We start from the raw sequence: 20,762 nt of genomic DNA on the forward strand, positions 1-20,762 counted from the left end.
CAGGGGGTGTGTGTGACGCCTACATCCTGAGTCGCTTGCAGATCCCTACAGTCTTCCAGGGTCCTCAGAAGCTGCAGGGATGGCTCCTTGGGGACAAGGGCTACCCACAGAGAACATTGCTGATGACACGCGTGCGGCGGCCTCAGACTGCAGCAGAGCGACGGTATAACGAGGCTCATGCAGCAACTCACAACTTGGTAGCGCAAACCATCGGGATGCTGAAGATGAGGTTCCGGCGCCTGGGCCGATCTGGTGGAGCCCTGCAATACAGTCCACAGAGGGTGTCACACATCATCATCACCTGCTGCGCCATTACAACCTGGCGCTGCAACAGAGTGAGGAGCTGGCTGAGGAGGAAGTGGAGGAGCTGCACATCTCCTCCGATGAGGGGGATGCCGATGGGGATGAGGGTGAGGGGGTCCTCGTTGGTGATGACGACGGGGATGAGGCTCTCGCACTGGCTAGACGATGCAGGCGCACTCGGGAGGCCCTCATAGCTGCCAGATTTGTGGAGGATGATGACGACATGCAGTGAGGTGTCCCCGTAGATCCTCATCGCAGTTGTGAACGTTTGACTCCAGTCTGGCTTATTGCAGCACCAATATCCTCTGCGATAATGCTCCTGTCATGGAGATGCAGTGGAGGCCCTAATAGCCACAGGAGGATGATGATAACATGCAGTGAGAACACTCCATAGGTCTTCACATAGCCTCTGAGAATGTCTGACTCCTCTCTGGCTGAGGGCAGCTCACTTGCGCTCCATCATCAGGACCATCTCAGAGACGCAGCCATGAAACTTTAGATGCATCTGATGCTGTGTCCATCTTCTGCACCTCAGCCCTTCAGGAGCTGGTGCACAGCATCACTGGTCGCAGATGCTGGTGTGATTGGGGCCAATCCCACCTTAAAGGTGCTGAGAGCACACAGAGAGTATGAGAGAACTCTGTGGCGCTTGCACACTGCATTCTGGCAGCAATGACCAGCACTGCCGAGGTGCAGGTATCAGTAATGTGTCCAGGGGCTGTGAGGTTGGACCATCACTGTGGTCTGAAGGCTACATAGAGCACAGGGAAGAGGCCCTGGACTGAGATACCTGCCTTTATCTTGCACAGAAAGGTTTCACATCTGAGTGACAAGAATACTGCTCATCTGAACAAGGAGCCACAGGCAGGGTGACATTTTTAGGAGTTTATTGACAATATTGAACAGTATGTACAGTGATCAACACCCGTGGCCAGGCTGTGCAACTACTTTTACTTAACTTTCCTAATGCTGCCGCTACGTCTCCCTGGACTCCTTGGTGCTCCCTGGACATCCACAGCAGACGTGGAGGCAGCCTGCTGACTGTGATGCCCGGTCTGTGATGACTTTGGCGGGCGTCCTCTGGAGGGTCAAGACTTGGAGGGCCCCGGCCTGCTTTCGGGGTCCTGCTGTGTGGCAGTGGCACCCTCCTTGGCCTGTGAAGCTGAATCTGCGGTGGTCACAGGAAGAGGGGAGTCAGATGGGCCGGTCACTCCCAGAGTCACCTGGGTGGATGGCCCCGGAATGTGCACCTGCTGATCCTCCTCCCTGTGGGTACCCGAGGGCCCCTGGCTGACTATGAGAGTGGAAGGGGTAGCTGGAGTGAGGTCAAGCTGCCCAGCACCCCTCTTGCATACACACTGATGGAAGCCAATTATAGCATCAGTGATGGAGTTAAGCCCGCGCAGCAGTGCAAGACCGAAGTCCTGGACCAAGGTCTCTATGGCGGCTGCCATCCTGCCAGTGTTGACCTCGGTGCGTTGCAATGTCGGCGCTATCACCTTAGCCTGAAGTCAGATGGACTCCTCCATTGTGCCTTGCAATCTGAGGAGTGCAGCGGACATCCCTCCCTGATGTTCCCGAGCTTGCCTTTGCAGCTCCAGCAACTGTGACATGATCGAGTCCAGAGGCTGATCAGCTGACTCGGACTCAGAAACGTTTTGGCCTCCAGCAGCCCTCCGAGTGCCGGGGACTTGGGCAGTCCCTACCTGTGCCTGCTGTGATCAGAAAGTGCGATGAGCTCACCAGATTGTGATCCCGAGGCTACTCTAAAGCTAGGTCCCACCGAGGTGTGTGTCTCTGCGCTGGTGGAGGGCGTGGGTGAACGCTGTGACAGGACTTCAGGGAGGCTGCCTCCAGATTCCTCTTCAGAGGTTTCTTCGGGGCTTGATTGGAGGCCCTGGGTCATGGACTCTTGTCGGTTGTTTGGTAGACGTGCCTGCGAAAGTAAGGGGAGATAATTAGTGTATGGCAGTGGCCTGTGGAACAGGACACATCACTCACAGCATGGTTGTCTGATGGATGTTGCACTGCTGGATCCTCACTTGGTAAAGCAGCGCCAACCTCACCGTCAGCCCAGGACCAGTACAGACCCTTGCCGGCTAGCTGGATGGCTCTGTTTACGAATTCTGTCAGAACTTTGATTTCCAGCATCCTTCCTCCTGTCTGGAACCTTTCCCTCCTGTTGTGAGCCAATTTGTCCAGCATCGATAGAGGTGGGGAGAGTGTATCAGGACGCCTGCCGGGCCAGATGATAAGTATGCCTGGCCTGTGTGGGTGGTGAGTGGTCCCATGGATGGGGTGAGGACAATGACGCTGTGTGTGAAAGAGTGAATGGTGATGTCCCTTGCACTGGCAGTAAGTGAGGGCCCTGTGGATGAGTGATGGGTTTGTGAGTGTGAGAGTTGGGAGTGATGAAAAGAGTAACTTACGCTGGCGGAATGGAGATCATTCATCCTTTTGCGGCACTGGGTGGCTGTCCTCCTCTGCAGGGCGTTCGTGCTGACCACCGCTGCCACAGCCTCCCAAGCTGGGTTGATGACATTGCTACCCATACTGTGGCCAGAGCAGGGGTAGAGCAAATCACATCGGGCCTCCGTGGCATCCAGCAGTCACTCGAGGGACCCGTCGTTGAAGTGGGGGGGTTACAGTCTTTTTGCCTTTGCTGGCCATGTCTCCCAGGCAGCGGTGGTGAGCTGGTGGGGATGAGCGCTTTGCTGGCGGCTGCCTTATAAAGATGGCGGCCGGCATGATGCAGCAGCGGGGTGAAGGCGAGTGGGTGAATGAGAGCCCGCCCACCATGGAAGTGGTGTGTTTTGTGGGAGTGAATATATAATGAGGTAGGCTCGGGAAGACATGGCATGAAAACCAGCCATTTTCATCAGCTGGTAGGACTCTATTTTACTCACCCGCTACTTCCCTTGGTGCAATTCTGGGAAAATTCCACCCAATGTTAACTCTTAACACACTCATCAATAGACACTGGATTTAGGCACTTATATACCAAGCATCAAGTCTGTTCAGTCCTTTAGAAACACTTAAGAGGAGGTATTCCTGAGTCTGCGTATGGGTATGCTGGGTTCCCTGGATACATGAAATATTTGAAGAAAACAAGCGGTTAGAAATGCATTTGTTCAAATGGAAATAGATCCAGCAGCTCCTTTTATAAGTTTGGACTTCAACCTGCCTGATTTTTGTACATTCACTGTACCCAGGAAGTCCAGTGCATCCAGCTACATATCCAGGAACATCTTACTTTTTTTTCAATTTCAAATCTGTCCCAACAGTTTCCTCTTATCCAACTAAATCTGAATTATTATATTTTTAGAAAGCGAAATAAAAATGCCAATTTTTTCTAAGCACACAACTGTTAAAACATAAGTTAACAGCATCCTGCTGCACAGATCCAGAAACTATCGATCAGGAACATTTATACTTTCCATCCCCTGTCAACACTGCTCCACAACTTTGGAAACGATCTGAAGGAGTGACTAGGTTTCATAGTGCTGTGGAGGGAGAAAATAAATGTCAAGAGTAACTTAATCCACACAGCAATCATCTTGTGTTTCAAAAAAAGAAATTTGGATCATCTGGAGCATGGCGGTATTTGAAGTATTTACAGAACATTTCGAAATGATTTTTAAATGCTCAATTATTGCACTGAACACACAAACACACTGTAGCTGAGAACTTTCACATCAAATGCCTGAATCCAACCAACACATTTGGAGATAGCATTCCAGCTGCAGGATTGCAAGTAATGTTCCGCTAAGCAATGCAGCAGACTGGAGGGTACTGTGCAGACCTTGTTCTGTGATAAATAAAGCATGTGCGTGACTATGCAAAGAACTATAAAAGGGGCCATACACCAAAAAAAAACTGGTTGCACACACCAAAATTTTAAAAGGAATATTGCTAGCAAGCCACCAAGACAATTCGGTAAAGTGGACAGAATAATGGCGGTTGAGAATTGAATATGGAAAAATGCAAACTACTTCAAATAGGAAAGAAAAATTAGCAATGCACTTGGAGTCATTATGAAGTTGTTGCAGCACAGGAGAACATTCAGTTCATCAATTCTATGAATGAGCTTCATGAATGATGTTTCATTGTCTAAGGATAATGTTGTTAAAGTTACAGTTCTTGTTAGCTCAACAGAGTCATGTGCTGCACAGAAGGAGGCCATTCAGCCCATTGAGTCCAAGCCAGCTCCCCGTGGAGCAATTTAGTCAGTCCCACGCCCCTACTCAATCCCCATAGCCCTGCATGTTTATTTTCTTCAAGTGCCCGTCCAATTTCCTTTTGAAATCATTGATTGTTTCCACTTCCACCATCCTCATGGGCATTGAGCTCCAGGTCATTACCACTCTCTGCATAAAAAAGTTCTTCCTTACATTCCCCTTACATCTCTTGACCAAAATCCTAAATCTGTGACCTGGCCCTTGTACTATCAGATAATGGGAAGAGATTTTCTTTGTCTACCTTATCTAAGACAGTCATGATTCTGTACACCTCCATCACATCTCCCTCAATCCCCTTTACTCCAAGGAGAACAGGCCCAGCCTTTCCAACCAAAACTTGTAACTAAAATGCCCCTCTCTGAAACCATTCTGGGAAATCTCCTTTGCACCCTTACAAGGACCTTTACATCTTTCTTAAAGTGTGCTGACCAGAACTGGATGCAAAACTCTGGTTGGGTCCTTGCAGAGCTTTATAAAAGTTCAGCATAAATTCCTTACATTTGTACTCAACTCCTCTATTTATGAAGCCCAAGATCCCATATGCTTTGCTAACCATTCTTTCAAATGTATTCACCTCATATAGAACAGCAATGAGTAAAATAATTGAATATTGAATGATACAGTGAAAAAAATCTCAGTTATGAAGAAGGACTGTCCAACCTTGAATTGAGGGACCTGAAAGACAATCTTACAGTGACTTAAAAGTTGTAAACAATTAGCAATGGCAAATCCTGTAAAATATTTGAAGCTGAATTGCCAGGGTCGGATAAGTGATCACAAGTTCAAAGTAGTTTTTTTTTATTCATTCATGGGATGTGGGCTTTGCTGGCTGGACCAGCATTTATTGCCCATCCCTAGTTGCCCTTGAGGAGGTGGTGGTGAACTGCCTGGCAAATCTAACAAAGATATCAGGCGGTTCATATAATAAGTGACCAACACATAGAATGGACATCTAGGGCACAGTGAAGAATAAAACTCTGGAATCATTTAAGAAACAATTAGGTTGTTCATTGTGGGGGAGACAGGTGGGTGTGTGGTAGAGAGAGGATTTGGAGCCTTTCTTCATAAATGAATGTAGGCAGAATAGCCTTCCTCATGTGCAGTTGGTGATTCTTGGAAACTCCAACCACTGAGAACAGTTAATAATGTATTCTGGAAATTAGAGGCTTATCTTCTTAATTTTATGATTTCAATCTGTTTGAGTTTCCCCTTCCCCTAACTGGTTGTCACCTTATCCGTGCAATTTTTGTGTCGAATTAAAAACTGATGATTTTGGTATTGAAGACAGCCTTTGCCAAGTAAGGAATACCAGTACATTTTGTCCAAGTGAGTTTTAACAGGGAGACACTTTGATATGTACATGATGTTCTGTTAAAGAACCACAATTATCTTTATGTAATTATAATATGATAAAAGTATTATTTCTTTCTTCAAAAACAGACACAAAGAATGGTCATTTAATTCACGACTTTGTCCAAGTACTGCTTCAGTGAACAATATGATCACAGCTCATTAGCCTTATGTCATACATTGATATATTGCCTTTCATCATGTAACAAAGTATCCCAAGGCACCTTACAGTAGGAACTGTGAAAACCAAGTTAAATTTTGGGCATTTCTAACCCTCCCAAATAATCCTGGAGCATTAAGAGGATTTAGCCAGAGAGAAGGAGAACCAATACAATTCGAGAATTAGGCAATCAGGTTTGCAGCCATGCCTGTTAAATTTGAGATTGTGGAGATCACTGATGTATCATAGGGAGCAGTGAGCATAAACTGTCAACGACATGGTGTGGCTGAGCTTTTGAAGATTAATGCAGGGCAGTCATTAAGTGCATCAACGAAAGGTGCCATTTCAGTGAGAAGCAAATTAGGAGTTAGAGAGAACATTAGTGAATAATTTAGCTGTTCTTATCCCTTATACTTGCAAAAATTAAAAACAAAATGCAAACTTTTTTCTAATCTCTGACCATGATCAAGGCTTTTGATAACAATAGAAATGTTGGAGATGGTCAAAGGGATGTAGAGTGAGAGAGTTGAAGAAGTTGTCAGAAATAGCTTTGCCCATGACCTAAAAGTCATCGTTCTGTGTGATTTTAGGAGTTGAAGGGATAGCCAGGGATGTGAATTGGAGAGTAAATGTGCAGGAAAAGATGTAGCGAGGAAAGGATTGTGCATAAAAGATCAGGTCGCGTCTCGGTGAATATAAAACTGATGGACGGGAAGCAGATCTTCATAGAAGTTAGTGAGGAGAACAGAGACAATGGGCTGACTTTTACGTGCCCCCGGGGGGGCGTGTTTCCCACAAGGGGGGGGGGGGGTGGGCGGTGGTGGTGGCGGGGGCTGGGGGGGGTTGCAGGTGAAATAGGGTGGGCGCCTATCCCACCACTTTCCCACCCACCCCAGAGCCAGCGGGAAATCACGCTAGTCTCAATCACATTTGAAAAAGATTATTGAGAGACTTCATGTCTCTCAAGGCTTCAAGACAAGTGGAACATTGGTAGCCCGCCTGCCACAGCACTGCACCGGTCTCATTGCAATACCAGTGGAACACCACACAGCTGGGGGCATAGGCTTGGTCTGCTCCCGGTCACTACCTCCATTATCCTAAAGGAGGACACTGTGCAGTGGTACTCAGGCAGGGATGAACATTCACACACAGGCCAGCATTTCAACCAGGGGGTGTGTGTGGGTAGCGGGGAGGGAAAAGGACAACGGACACAGGCAGCAAATGGACAGAAAGGCCTGTCAAGAATGAAGTGGAGGAGGGAGAACAATGGCAGGCAGACAGAAGACTGAGGGGTGACAAGCTGGAGCCCAACAATTAGGGAAGCTGAAACGCTGACAAACAGCGGCGTGGATGGGATACCACATGTATGAATGGGAGGAGATGCACTCAGACTCCGGAATAGGAAAGGGGAGGGGTATGTTAGTATGGCACAAGAGGAATGGCTCACACAGCGACTAATGAAGCTGGAGGAGGATGGGTGTCAAGGGACTCGGTGTTGTGTTCAGTCATGGGGGCATTGGAGAATTTATTGAAAGTCGATCTAGGGCTAGAAGGTCGGAGTCAAAGAGCAGAGACAGTCCTTGGGCTCTCAGTCAGGAGTGAGAGTAGAGAAAGTCCTTGGGCTCACAGTCACAATGGGGTGGTGGAAGAAGTTACTGCTAGTGAAAGGGAAACAAGGAAAAGTTGACCCTCAGGGTTCAGTAAGTAGGTTCTAGATTTCACAGCATAAAAACAGGCCATCTACAGTGCTGCTTTTGTCTGCCCTGTTTTGGGCTGCATTAGAGTGCTCAAACTGGAGTTTGGTGAGAGAGGGAGTTCATGGAAGCAGGGAGGAGGGATTTTTCATTTTCTACCTTTCCTCAGCAAGAAGGGTGGTGGCCTTGGTAAGCGGGACCTGGTGAATATTTCTTCTGTCCTTAATATTCTCTAGAGGGAGTTAAAGTAAAGGGAGTAATTTAAGGGTAAGTCATGGCAGGGCAGCTCGGCCAAGCGGAATGCTCCTCCTGTGCGATTTGGGACCCAGTGTCCAAGGTGACTGTAGGTGCAGGAGGTGTTTCCAGCTGCAGCTAATCAAATCCACGTTTCAGAGCTGGAGCTGCGGCTGGAGTCACTGTGGAGCATTCGCAAGGATGAGGTCTTCATGGATAGCATGTACAGTGAGGTGGGCACAGTGCAGGTAAAGAGTGCACAGGCAGGAAGGGAATGAGTAACCGCCAGACAGAGTAAAAGTGCTAGGCAGGTAGTGCAGGAGTCCCTGTGTCCACCTCCTTCTGTAAGAGATTTTCTGTTTTGGATACTGCTGGGGGAAATGGTTTCTCAGGGGAATGAAACAAGAGCCAAGTCTGTGGCACCACCAGTGGCTCAGCTGCACAGGGTGGGGAGAAAAAAAGAGTGGGAGAGCAATAATGATAGGGGATTATATCATAAGGGGAACAGATAGGCATTTCTGCGGCCACTGACATGACACCAGGATAGTATGTTGCCTCACTGGTGCCAAGGTCAAATATATCACTGAGCAGCAGCAGGACATTCTGAAGGGAGAGGGTGAAAGCCAGAGGCCGTGGTCCATATTGGTACCAAAGACATAGGTAAAAAGAGTGATAAGGTCCTGAAAGCAGAATATAGAAAGCTAGGAAATAAATTTATAAACAGGACCTCAAAGATAGTAATCTCAGGATTACTCCCAGTACCACGTGCCAGTGAGATCAGGGATAGGAGAATAGACCAGGTGAATGTGTGGCTGGAGAGATGGTGCAAGAGGGAGGGATTTAGAGTCCTGAGGCATTGGGATCAATTCTGGGGAAGATGGAACCAGCACAAGCTGGACGGATTGCACCCCAGCAGGACCGGGACTAACGTCCTTGCAGGGATATTCAGTAGTACTGTAGAGGGGGGTTTAAACTAGACTGGCAGGGGATGGGAACCTCAGTGGGGAGACACAAGAGAGGGAAACAGAAATAGGAATGAAAGACAGAAAAGTAGAAAGCAAAAATGGAAGCCCGGGGGAAAAAAGAAAACTAGCAGCAAATAGCACCATAGTATTAAAAAAAAGCGTAAAGATGTTAGAAGAGCAAGTCTCAAGACACTGTATCTGAATGCAAAGAACATTCGTAATAAGGTAGACGAACTATCAGCGCAAATTGATGTAAACAGGTACAGTATAATTGCGATTATGGAGACATGGCTGCACGGTGGCCAGGACTGGGAACTGAATATCCAAGGGTACTCGATATTTAGGAAGGGCAGACAAAAAGGAAAAGGAGGTGGGATGGTATTGTTAGCCAAGGATGAAATCAGTGCAATAGTGAGAGATGATTTTGGCTCAGAAAATCTAGATGTAGAATCAATTTGGGTGGAGCTAAGTAGCAACAAAGGGTGGAAAACATTAGTGGGAGTTGTCTATAGGCCTCCAAATAGTAGTGATAAGGTGGGGGGGGCAGCATTAAACAGGAAATTAGAGATGCAAGTAACAAGGGTGCTACAGTAATCATGGGTGACTTTAGTCTACATATAGACTGGGCAACCAAAATAATACTGTGGTGGATGAATTCCTGGAGTGTGTACAAGATGTTTTTTTAGACCAATACATCGAGGAACCAACTAGGGAACGGGCTATCCCAGATTTGTTATTGTGCAATGAGAAGAGGTTAATTAATAATCTTATTGTGCGAGGTCTTTTAGGGAACAATGACCATAACATGATAGAATTCTTCATTAGGATGGAAAGTGAAGTAGTCTGATCCAAACTAGGGTCCAAAATCTAAACAAAGAAAATTACGAAAGTATGAGTTGGCTAAGATAGATTGGGGAAACTCACTAAAAGTCAAGACAGTAGATAGGCAATGGCTAATATTTAAGGAACAAATCTATGCATTGCGACAATTATACATTCCTTTCTGGTGCACAAACAGAACAGGAAAAGAGGCCCAACCATGGCTAACAGAACAAATTAAGGATTGTATTAGACCGAAAGAAGAGTCATATAAAGTTGCTAATTGACTGCCACCTCTCTTCAAGAAATGCCCTCTCTGAAGAAGTACGGTTCTGTTCTCCGACAGGATTTCCGCCTGTCTCTTCTGCCCTGCTTAAACCAGCTTATATTTCACCCCTCTCCTAACTATGCTTCAGTTCTGCCGAAGGGCCGTGAAGGCTCGAAACGTTAACTGATTTCTTCTCCACCGATGCTGCCAGACCTGCTGAGTTTTTCCAGGTAATTCTGTTTTTGTTTTAGAAAAGTAGCAAGCCTGAGGATTGGGAGCTTAGAATTCAGCAAAGGTTGACCAAGAGATTGATTAAGAGGGGAAAAACAAAGTATGAGAATAAACTTGCAAGGAACATAAAAGCAGATTGTAAAAGCTTTTATAAGTATGTAAAAATAAAAAAAATAGTGAAGACAAATGTTATAGTCTGAAACAGGAGAACAAAGAAATGGCAGAGCAATTAAACAGCTACTTTAGTTTCATATTCACGGAGGAAGACACAAAGGACTTCCCAGAAATACTAAGGAATCAAGGGTCTAGTGAGTAGGAGAACTCGAAGGGAGTTAGTATTAATAAAAAAAATAGTGCTGGAGAAATTAATGGGACTGAAAGCCAACAAATCCCAAGGCCTGATAATCTACATCCCAGGGTACTAAAGGAGGTGGCCATGGAAATAGTGGATGTGTTGGCTGTCTTCTTCCAAAATTCTGTAGATTCTGGAACAGTCCCGGCAGATTGGAGGGTGGCAAATATAGCCCCACTATTTAAAAAAGGAGGGAGTGAGAAAACAGGGAATTACAGACTGGTTATCCTAACATCAATAGTAGGAAAAATGATTGAGTCTATTATAAAGGATGTGATAACAGGACACCTAAAAAAGATCGGTGGGATTAGACAAAGTCAACATGGATTTATGAAAGGGAAACCATGTTTGACAAACCTTTGGAGTTGTTTGAGGATGTAACGAGCAGAATAGATAAGGGAGAACCAGTAGATGTGGTGTATTTGGATTTTCAGAAAGCTTTTGATAAAGTCCCACATAAGAGGTTAGTGTGAAAAATTAATGCATATGGAATTGGGAGTAATACGTTAGCACAGATTAAGAATTGGTTAGCAGACAGGAAACAGATAGTCGGAATAAATAGGTCTTTTTTGGAGTGGCAGGCGGTGACTAGTTGGGTACCGCAGGCATCACTGCTTGGGCCCCAGCTATTCACAATATATATCAATGATTTGAATGAGGGAACCAATTGTAGTATTTCCAAGTTTGCTGATGACACAAAACTTAGTGGGAATATGAGTGGTGAGGAGGATGTTAACAGGCTTCAAGGCAATTTAGACAAGTTGAGTTAGTGGGCAAATACATAGCAGATGAAATGTAACGTGGTTAAGTGTGAAGTTATCCACTTCAGTAGGAAAATCAGAATGGCAGAGTATTATTTAAATGGTTGGGAAATGTTGATGTACAAAGAGACCTGGATGTCCTTGTACATCACTCACTGAAAGCAAGCATGCAGATGCAGCAAGCAGTTAAGAAGGCAAATGGTACACTGGCCTTCATTGCTAGAAGACTTGAGTACAGAAGCAAGGATGTCTTACTGCAGCTGTACAGGGCCTTAGTGAGACCACAGCTGGAGCAGTGGGTGACGTTTTGGTCTCCTTAGCTAAGAAAGGATATACTTGTCATAGAGGGAATGCAGCGAATGTTCACCAGACTGACTCCTGTGGTGGCAGGATTGTTGTATGAGAAGAAATTGGGTTGACTAAACCTCTATTCACTGGAGTTTAGAAGAATGAGAGGGAATCTCATTGAAACATATAAAATTCTGACGGGTCTGGGCAGACTAGATGCAGGGACGATGTTTCCTCTGGCTGACGGGGTATAGAACAAGGGGTCACAGTCTCAGGATACGGGGTAGACCATTTAGGACTGAGAGGAGGACAAACTTCTTCACTCAGAGGGTGGTGAACCTGTGGAATTCTCTACCACAGAAGGCTGTGGAGGCCAAGTCACTGAATATATTTAAGAAAGAAATAGATCAATTTCTAGACTCTAAAGACGTCAAGCGGTATGGGGAGAGACCAGGAGTATGGTGTTGAGATAGAGGATCAGTCACGATCATACTGAATGGTGGAGCGGCCTTGAAGGGCTGAATGACCTACTCCTGTTCCTATTTTCTATGTACTGCAGCTGGAGAGGAGAATTGGACAGATTGAAAGACTTCTCTGGAGCCAAATGATGGCTGCAGCCAAGGTCATTTATGTTGAAGAAGAAGGAAGACACAACCCATCCAGGACGGACTTGAGTCTGGTGAAACATGAATTCAATAAAAATGAGTCTGGAATTAAAAGTCTGATGATGACCATGGAGCCATTGTCAATTGTCATAAAAACCCCACCTGGTTCACTAATGTCCTTCAGGAACGGAAATCTGCTGTCCTTACCTGGTCTAGCCTAAATGAGACTCTAGACCCACAGCAATGTGGTTGATTCTTAAATACCCTCTGAAATGGCCCAGCAAGCCACTCAGTTGTATCAAACCACAAAGAAAATCTAAAAAAGCAATGAAACCAGACGGACCACCTGGAATCGACCTAGGCACCAGAAACGACAATGGCAAACTCAGCCTTATTGACCCTGCAAAGTCCTCCTTACTAACATCTGGGGGCTAGTGCCAAAATTGGGAGAGCTGTCTCGCAGATTAGTCAAGCAACAGCCTGACATAGTCATCCTCACAGAACCATATCTTACAGATAATGTCCTACACCATCATCACCATCCCTGGGTATGTCCTGTCTCACCGGCAGGACTGACCAGCAGAGGTGGCGGAACAGTAGTGTACAGTTGGGAGGGAGTTGCCCTGGGAGTCCTCAACATCGACTCCAGACACCATGACTTCTCATGATATCAGGTCAAACATGGGCAAGGATATTCTTGCTGATTAACATGTAGTGCACCTTCCACACCCTCGGCTAATGAATCAGTGCTCCTTCACATTGAACACCACTTCGTGGAAGCACTGAAGGTGTCAAGGGCACAGAATGTATTCTGGGTGGGGGACTTCAATGTCCATCACCAAGAGTGACTCATTTTTAGGTATGCCTGGTGCTGCACTTGGCATGCCCTCCTGCACTCTTCATTGAATCAGGGTTGACTTCCTGGCTTGAAGGTAATGGTAGGGTGGGGGATATACCGGGCCATGAGGTTACAGATTGTGGCTGAGTACAATTCTGCTGCTGCTGAAGCACCACTACTGACCACAAGTCCACAAGGACATAGCTGCGAGACTGGGTCTGCAGCAGGTTGTGAGGGAACCTTCAAGGGGGAAAAACATACTTGACCTCATCCACACCAACCTACCTGCCGCAGATGATCCTTCCATGACAGTATCAGTAGGAGTGACCACCACGCAATGGTGGAGACGAAGTCCCGTCTTCACATGGATACCATCCATCGTTTTATGTGGCACTACCACCGTGCTAAATGGGATTGATTTCGAACAGATCTAGCAACTCAAGACTTGGCAACCGTGAGAAGCTGTGGGTCATCAGCAGCAGCAGAATTGTACTCAGCCACAATCTGTAACCTCATGGCCCGGTATATTCCCCACTCCATTACCATCAAGACAGGGGATCAACCCTGGTTCAATGAAGACTTCAGGAGGGCATGCCAAGTGCAGCTCCAGGCATACCTAAAAATGAGGTGTCAACCTGGTGAAGCTATAAAACAGGACCACTTGTGTGCCAAACAGCATAAGCAGCAAGCGATAGACAGAGCTAAGCGATTCCACAACCAATGGATCAGGTCTAAGCTCGACAGTCCTGCCACATCCAGTCGTGAATGGTGGTGGACAATTAAACAACTCACTGGAGGAGGAGGAGGCTCCACAAATATCCCCATCCTCAATGATGGGGGAGCCCAGCACTTCAATACAAAAGATAAGGCTGGAGCATTTGCAAAAATCTTCAGTCAGAAGTGCCAAGCAGATGATCCATCTCGGCCTCCTCCGGAGGTCCCCAGCATCATAGATGTTAGGGAAGGAAACAGTTAAAGAAGTTCAATTGCTAATTATTAGGTTGTTTAATGAAGTACCCATTTGGTTGTATAAAAAGATAACAGCTGAGACTAGTTCGATCAGTGTTGAGTTTTATGAAAAGTAATAAAACTCTGTCTGAAGGAGTCTTTCTTGGTTTTGGTCTTCATTTTTAGACAACTATTGGAACGTAAAAATAGATGACTGACCTCAACCAATTCGATTTACTCCAAATGATATCAAGCAACAGCTGAGGGCATTGGGTAGTGCAAAGGCTATGGGCCCTGACAATATTCTGGCAACAGGAATGATGACTTGTGCTCCAGAACTTGCGCACCCCTAGCCAAGCCGTTCTATTACAGCTACAACACTGGCATCTACCCGGCTACGTGGAAAGTTGCCCAGGTATGTCCTGTATGCAAAAAGGACAAAACCAACCCAGCCAATTACCACACCATCTGTCAGTAAAGTGATGGAATCGTTCATCAATGGTGCTATCAAGTGGCACTTGCTTAGCAATAACCTGCTCACTGACACTCAGTTTGGTTTCTGCCAGGGTCACCCAGCTGCTAACCTCATTACAGCCTTGGTCCAAACATTTGAAAAAAAAGCTGAACTCCTGAGGTGAGGTGAGGTGAGAGTGACTGCTCTTGACATCAGGCGGCATTTGACTGAGTGTGACATCAAGAAGCCCCTGCAAAACTGGAGTCAATGGAAATCAGGGGGAAGACTCTCCACTGGTTGGAGTTATCCTAGCACAAAGGATAGGTTGTGGTTGGAGTTATCCTAGCACAAAGGATAGGTTGTGGTTGTTGGGGACCAGTCATCTCAGCTCCAGGACACCACTTCACGACTCCTCAGGTACTGAAGCAGTCCATGTCCAAATGCAGCAAGACCTGGACAATATCCAGGCTTGAACTGACAAGTGGCACGTAACATTCGTGCCACACAAGTGCCAGACAATGACCATCTCCAACAAGAGAGAATCCAACCTCGGCCCTTGATGTTCAAAGGCATTAGCATTGCTGAATCCTCTGCTATCAACATCCTGGGGGTTACCATTGACCAGAAGCTGAACTGGAATAGCCATATAAATACTGTGGCTACAAGGGCAGGTCAGAGGCTAGGAATCCTGCAGTGAGTAACTCACCTCCTGACTCCCCAAAGCCTGTCCACCATCCACAAGGCACAAGTCAGGAGTCTGATTGATAAGTGCAGCTCCAACAACAGTTAAGAAGCCTGACACCGTGCAGGACAAAGCAGCCTGCTTGATTGGCACCCCATCCACAAACATTTACTCCCTCCACCACTGACACGCGGTGGCAACAGTGTGTACCATCTACAAAATTCACTGCAGGAACTCACCAAGCCTCCTTAGACAGCACCTTCCAAACCCACAATTTAGAAGGACAAGGGCAGCAGACACATGGCAACACCACCACCTGGACGTTCCCCTCCAAGCCACTCACCATCCTGACTCGGAACTATATCACTATTCCTTCACTGTTACTGGGTCAAAATCCAGAAAATCTCTAACCGCACTGTGGTGCACTGACACCACATGAGCTGCAGCAGTTCAAGAAGGCAGCTCACCACCATCTTTTTAAAGGCAATTATGGATGGGCAATAAATGCTGGCCTAGTTCAGCGACACCCACATCCCATGAACGCATAAGAAAAAAGCAAAGGTAGGAAGGGGGTCATCAGGGGATCATTGCAACACTAGGTTCAATGATCAATATTGGCGTGATATACTAAGAGGAGCATTTTAATAGCACCAAGATCTGCTACGAGTTAAGAGAGCTGGAGTCCCTGTGGTAATTGAAATCCTGTCCAGTGCAACCCTGTCAGCAACTTGAAGTCTGACGTCAGCAACTTAATCCACATCCACTATAGTAGCAGGAGCAACTCTGACTATATTTTAAATAGCGCTGTTTAGCATCCGCCTTCAGAGCAATAGCCCTGAACAACAGGCCAATCTACTGAAAAGCAATTGAACATGTAGTGTTAAAGTTCTGACAGCCAGTTGGTGAAGGAGGAGACCAGAAGTCGATCTTCACTCAGTTTTGGATTTATTCACAAAGTGAAACAGTACAAATGATTATCTCCTAACTCTACAACCCAGTCCCGGTGTCAATAGTGTACCTTTATGTGTGCTCAAATTATCATACCATCTACTTGCTTATCCTTAACCTTAATTCATACAATTAACATGTAGAACATAGTAACACATTAAGCTGCATGTTTGAGATGTATGGTTCCTTGAGAAGGGATCCATAAAATAGCTGATGGTACAAGCACTAGTAGGCACAGATTTAAGATTTTTGGCAAAGCAAACAGAGTGGATGTGAGGATGAACCTTTTTATGCAGCGGGTGGTAATGGCCGGGACGCGCTGCCGATGAGGTTGGTGGATGCAAAATCGATCAATGATTTCAAAAGAAAATTGGATGGACATTTGGATGTGACTTTTGATGTGTTTTTTTTTGTCACATTCTCAACTCCCTCTCTACCCCATTTTTTTTAAAAACTCTGGGTTCTTTCTCAAATCAGTCACTGGGTTCATTTTTAGGTAATTCTTTCCACTTTTTCGCAGTTCTGAACCTATTGCTATTCTATCCCCTCTGTTTTAATTATTTTTTAGTTACATGCAATAAATCAGTTTTTAAAGCCGCTGGTGAAAATATTTCTTCTCTCTGATTCTCTCTTTGCCTTGCTTCCCAACCAACTCCTCTCCTTCCCATCTTCTCCACCCATCCCCTGCATCTTTCCCTCCATTCCCTCCACATCCTCTTATGCCCACATTACTCAAGGACTACAGCTCAATCTTCATTCCTCTTGTACATTAAAGAATGTGGCCTAAAGCACCATCCTCATCTTATCAGAAAAGCAGTTTTCCTTTTGATAAACCTGTACCATTCTGTGATGTGCCTACATATTTCATTGGGTAGAGAAACCAAATGTTTCCGAAGCAATTAAATTCAACATTAATTCAGTGGAAACAGCTGACTTGAATTTCACCAGAGGGGCAGATGTTTTCTCAAAAATAATGAAGACATATTGAATTTGTTCCAAGTCCATTAACGTTTTTAATTACTAGACCTTACAACAAAAGCAAAATTGTGGAAAAGCCACTTAAACAATCCCATTTTGAAAAGACGTTGCGTATTTTCGACACTGGAACATAGATCCAAAATTTAACGTGTTTTGCTACTGCATAAAAAGCTAGCACTGCTTTAGTACCAGTTAGACCTTCAAGTCTGATCCCATTACATAGATGCAGTCAACATCATTTATGAACATTGCTCTCCAATAGCAATTGTGCCATAATACATAGTTATCTACATAAAGCAACATAAACCAAGATCTGGTAATCAGCAAAAAACATTTGGCATACATTGCAATAATGAATACAATGGGAAGCAATGAGATTTGAGGCATCCATGAGTTTTGCACTGTTGGTTATGATCCCATTAAAAACAAACTGAGTAATGACTAGCTTGTGCCAATGAGAGACAGGAATCAAATTCCACTGCATCCCCGCCTCCCCCCCCCCCCCCCCCCCCCTCCCCCCCCCCCCCCGCACCCAAACCCCCACCCACCCTAATAAATACTCCATTGAGTTCCCAACTTCAGCTGCACTGCAGTGGAAAGGGGAAAATTCAAAGAGAATCATTAGTGGGTTATATCTCATGCTCCAGCAATTGGCTTAAAAGGAGGATGAAAGAGGTTCTTAAAAAAAAAATTGAACTAATGTATTATTTTACTGCCAGCCAACTATATTTTTAAATACGTAGACCATCTTAGATGTGAAAAACCTCACTATTTCCAATACCTCCACTGGTTGATGCAATTTATCACAGCTATAACTACAAACTTGGATTTCAAATAGGTTTCACAGATCTTCTATACCAGGTTCCCGTTTCAGATCAACATTACCTTCTCATTGTTGTAGTACGACAAATTCTCTCCATCAAACTTAACCCATCGCTTCTGGAACACACAATTCCTGGAATAAAGTTGAAAAAAAAGCAATGTGACCAAATTCTGCCAACTGATCCTTGGTTAAATGCAATAGTGAATCTGAAATACAGAAGAATTGCTTCAAGGTTTGTGGTAAATCTGTTATGTTGCCAAAAAAACTGTTGCTGTTAGAAATGAAAAAGTGCAGCTGAGACCACTGCAGTGAAAACTGAAAGATGTTTTAATAGTAATATGAATATATAATATCATTATATGGTAATAAACTCACTATACAGAAAATGACAATGGTTCACTTGGAAGTACTCTTACATTACAAAGTCCAAGATAGAGGGAAAAGTTGGCTGAGTTGGACTCTATTTTAAATGTTTTCACATAGCTTTCATGACCATTGGAAATCCCAGTAATGTATTCACTATTATTATGCAAGGATGTTTATAGCTCATGAAATTGTCCAAGAAAAGGGCTTTTCCATGGGACAAGAGTGCATGACATTAGCGTGTTAGCCTGAAATCCCTCTCTGTAGAAGTAATCCATAATTTAAAGGGAAGCAGTATGACTACATTATGCCAATTGTTTTTTTTCCTTCAACCTCATTGCAAAAATATGTCAACATGTTGACTAAAATAAAAGATAGGAATTTTAAACAAACACAGCAGATATTGGTACATCACATCCGACAGAATAATTTCAGGGCCATGGTAAAAAATCTGCTGGCATTAATAAGCAATAGATTTCCTCCTGCCTAGTGCACACACATTGGGTGGAATTTTACGGCCATGAGGCGGCAGGGACAGGGTCCGAAAATGCAAAGAAGCATTCAATAGTCCACAGACCGGAAAATCCCGCTGGCGGGAGGGGCCATAATATTCCACCCATTAACAACGTTGATTCAACAAATACCTGCAGAATAAACATATTTTGGACTAAGATAAAATAATAATATTCATAACTAAACACGCATTTCAAATTGTGGGTAACTCCCTCAATCCTTTAAACACTAGCTAACGTATTTAAAGTTGCATATGTTATAGGATTATTTTATATCTAAGCCAGAGATATCAGGATCAACCTGGGGATAATAGACAAATAAAATCAATCATGCTGTTCAATTTCTATCATGTACCTCTATTTTTCAGTCACATACAAGCTGCAAAAGGGTTTAGGACATTGAAAAATGAATTTAATTATATGATGAAATATTTTCAGAAAAACATGCACTTTTCAGTTCTTGGCTGAAAAATACAATTCACATGACAATCAGAAATCCCAACAATTCTTATGCAATTGCTTGTCTCTGAGGTTGGGACTACAGCACACATCATAGAACCTTACAGCATAGAGGAAGGTTATTAGACCTGTCATGCCTGTATCGGCTCCTTGAAAGAGCTGTCCAATTTCATCCCATGCTCCAGCTTTTTCCCAATAGCCCTGCAAACTGGTTCTCCTCAAGAGCACATCCAATTGTCTTCCAAAAATTTATATGGAATTTGCTTCCACCGCCCTTTTAGATAGTGTTCCAGGTCTTAACAACCGAGAGTGAAAGTAAAAGACCTATTTCCCTTCTAGTTCTTTTGCAATCAGTTTAAATCTCTCATTATCGATCTACTTGCCAGTGGAAACAGTTATTTCTTGCTTGCGCTCTCTAAAACCCCTCAGAATTTTGAACACCAACTATTAAATCTCCCTTTAACTTTTCTGCTCTAAGGTAAACAGTCACAGCTTCTCCAATCTCTTCACATGCTCGATATTATCCTGGTAAACATCTTTTGCATGGTCCAAGGCCTTGACATCCTTCCAAAAGTGTGTGCCCACAATTGTACACAATACCCCAGCTAAGGTTCAGTATGATTTACTTGTTTTTGTATTCAACTTGTCCTGTTAACTTCAAAAAACTTGTGAATGTCTGCCTCGACTTATCTTGCATTTCATTGCAAAAGTTAACGCTACATAAAATTGTACTACCTTTCACTGTTTTTCCTTCCAAGTGCATCACTTCACTCTGACCAGCATCAAATTGAATCTGCCATTTGATTGTCTGTTTCACTCGTCTACTTACGTCTTCCTGCAGTCTGCTACTATCCTGCTCCTTAATTACTGCATTGCAACCCTGTAACATCCATAAAATTCAAATTTGTACTCCCTATACCCAAGTCTCAAGTTTGCACGCAACAAGAAAAGCAATGGTCCTAGTACCAATCCCTGGGGACCCTACAACATACCGTTCTCCAGTCAGAAAAATATCTGTTCACCACTACTCTCTCCCTCCTCTCCCTTAGCCCTCATCACTTACCCAACTAACCACAGTCACTTTAATACCATGCACTTTAATTTTCCGAATACGTCTTTTATCTGATCCTTAATCAAATATCTTTGAAAGTCCATATATAAATGTATAACACCTACTGCACCACCTTGATCAACTCTCTCTCTTATTTCAAAGAGCTCAATCAGGAAAGATATCAGGAACAAAAACAGAATTACCTGGAAAAACTCAGCAGGTCTGGCAGCATCGGTGGAGAAGAAAACAGTTGACGTTTCGAGTCCTCAGGACCCTTCGGCAGAACTGAAGTATAGTTAGGAGAGAGGTGAAATATAAGCTGGTCTAAGGTGGGGGGCGGGGGGAGAGAGAAGTTGAGGGTGGGGTGGTTGTAGGGATAAGCAAGCAGTGATAGGAGCAGATAATCAAAAGATGTCACAGACAAAAGGATCAAAGAGG

At 44.7% G+C, this 20,762-nt stretch overlaps 1 protein-coding gene across 5 annotated transcripts in view; it reads right to left on the bottom strand.

The window, feature by feature from the left end:
- arap2 (ArfGAP with RhoGAP domain, ankyrin repeat and PH domain 2) overlaps positions 1–20,762 on the bottom strand; it is a 454,954-nt gene that overhangs the window by 272,700 nt on the left and 161,492 nt on the right. For all 5 annotated transcript variants that reach the window (XM_078546079.1, XM_078546088.1, XM_078546071.1 and 2 more), the window contains one exon: positions 18,002–18,071. In XM_078546079.1, the coding sequence (XP_078402205.1) occupies positions 18,002–18,071 (70 nt within the window). The remainder of the gene's footprint in view (positions 1–18,001; positions 18,072–20,762) is intronic.

This window comes from Cetorhinus maximus, chromosome 1 (genome assembly GCF_964194155.1).
Source record: "Cetorhinus maximus chromosome 1, sCetMax3.hap1.1, whole genome shotgun sequence".
NCBI lineage: Eukaryota > Metazoa > Chordata > Chondrichthyes > Lamniformes > Cetorhinidae > Cetorhinus > Cetorhinus maximus.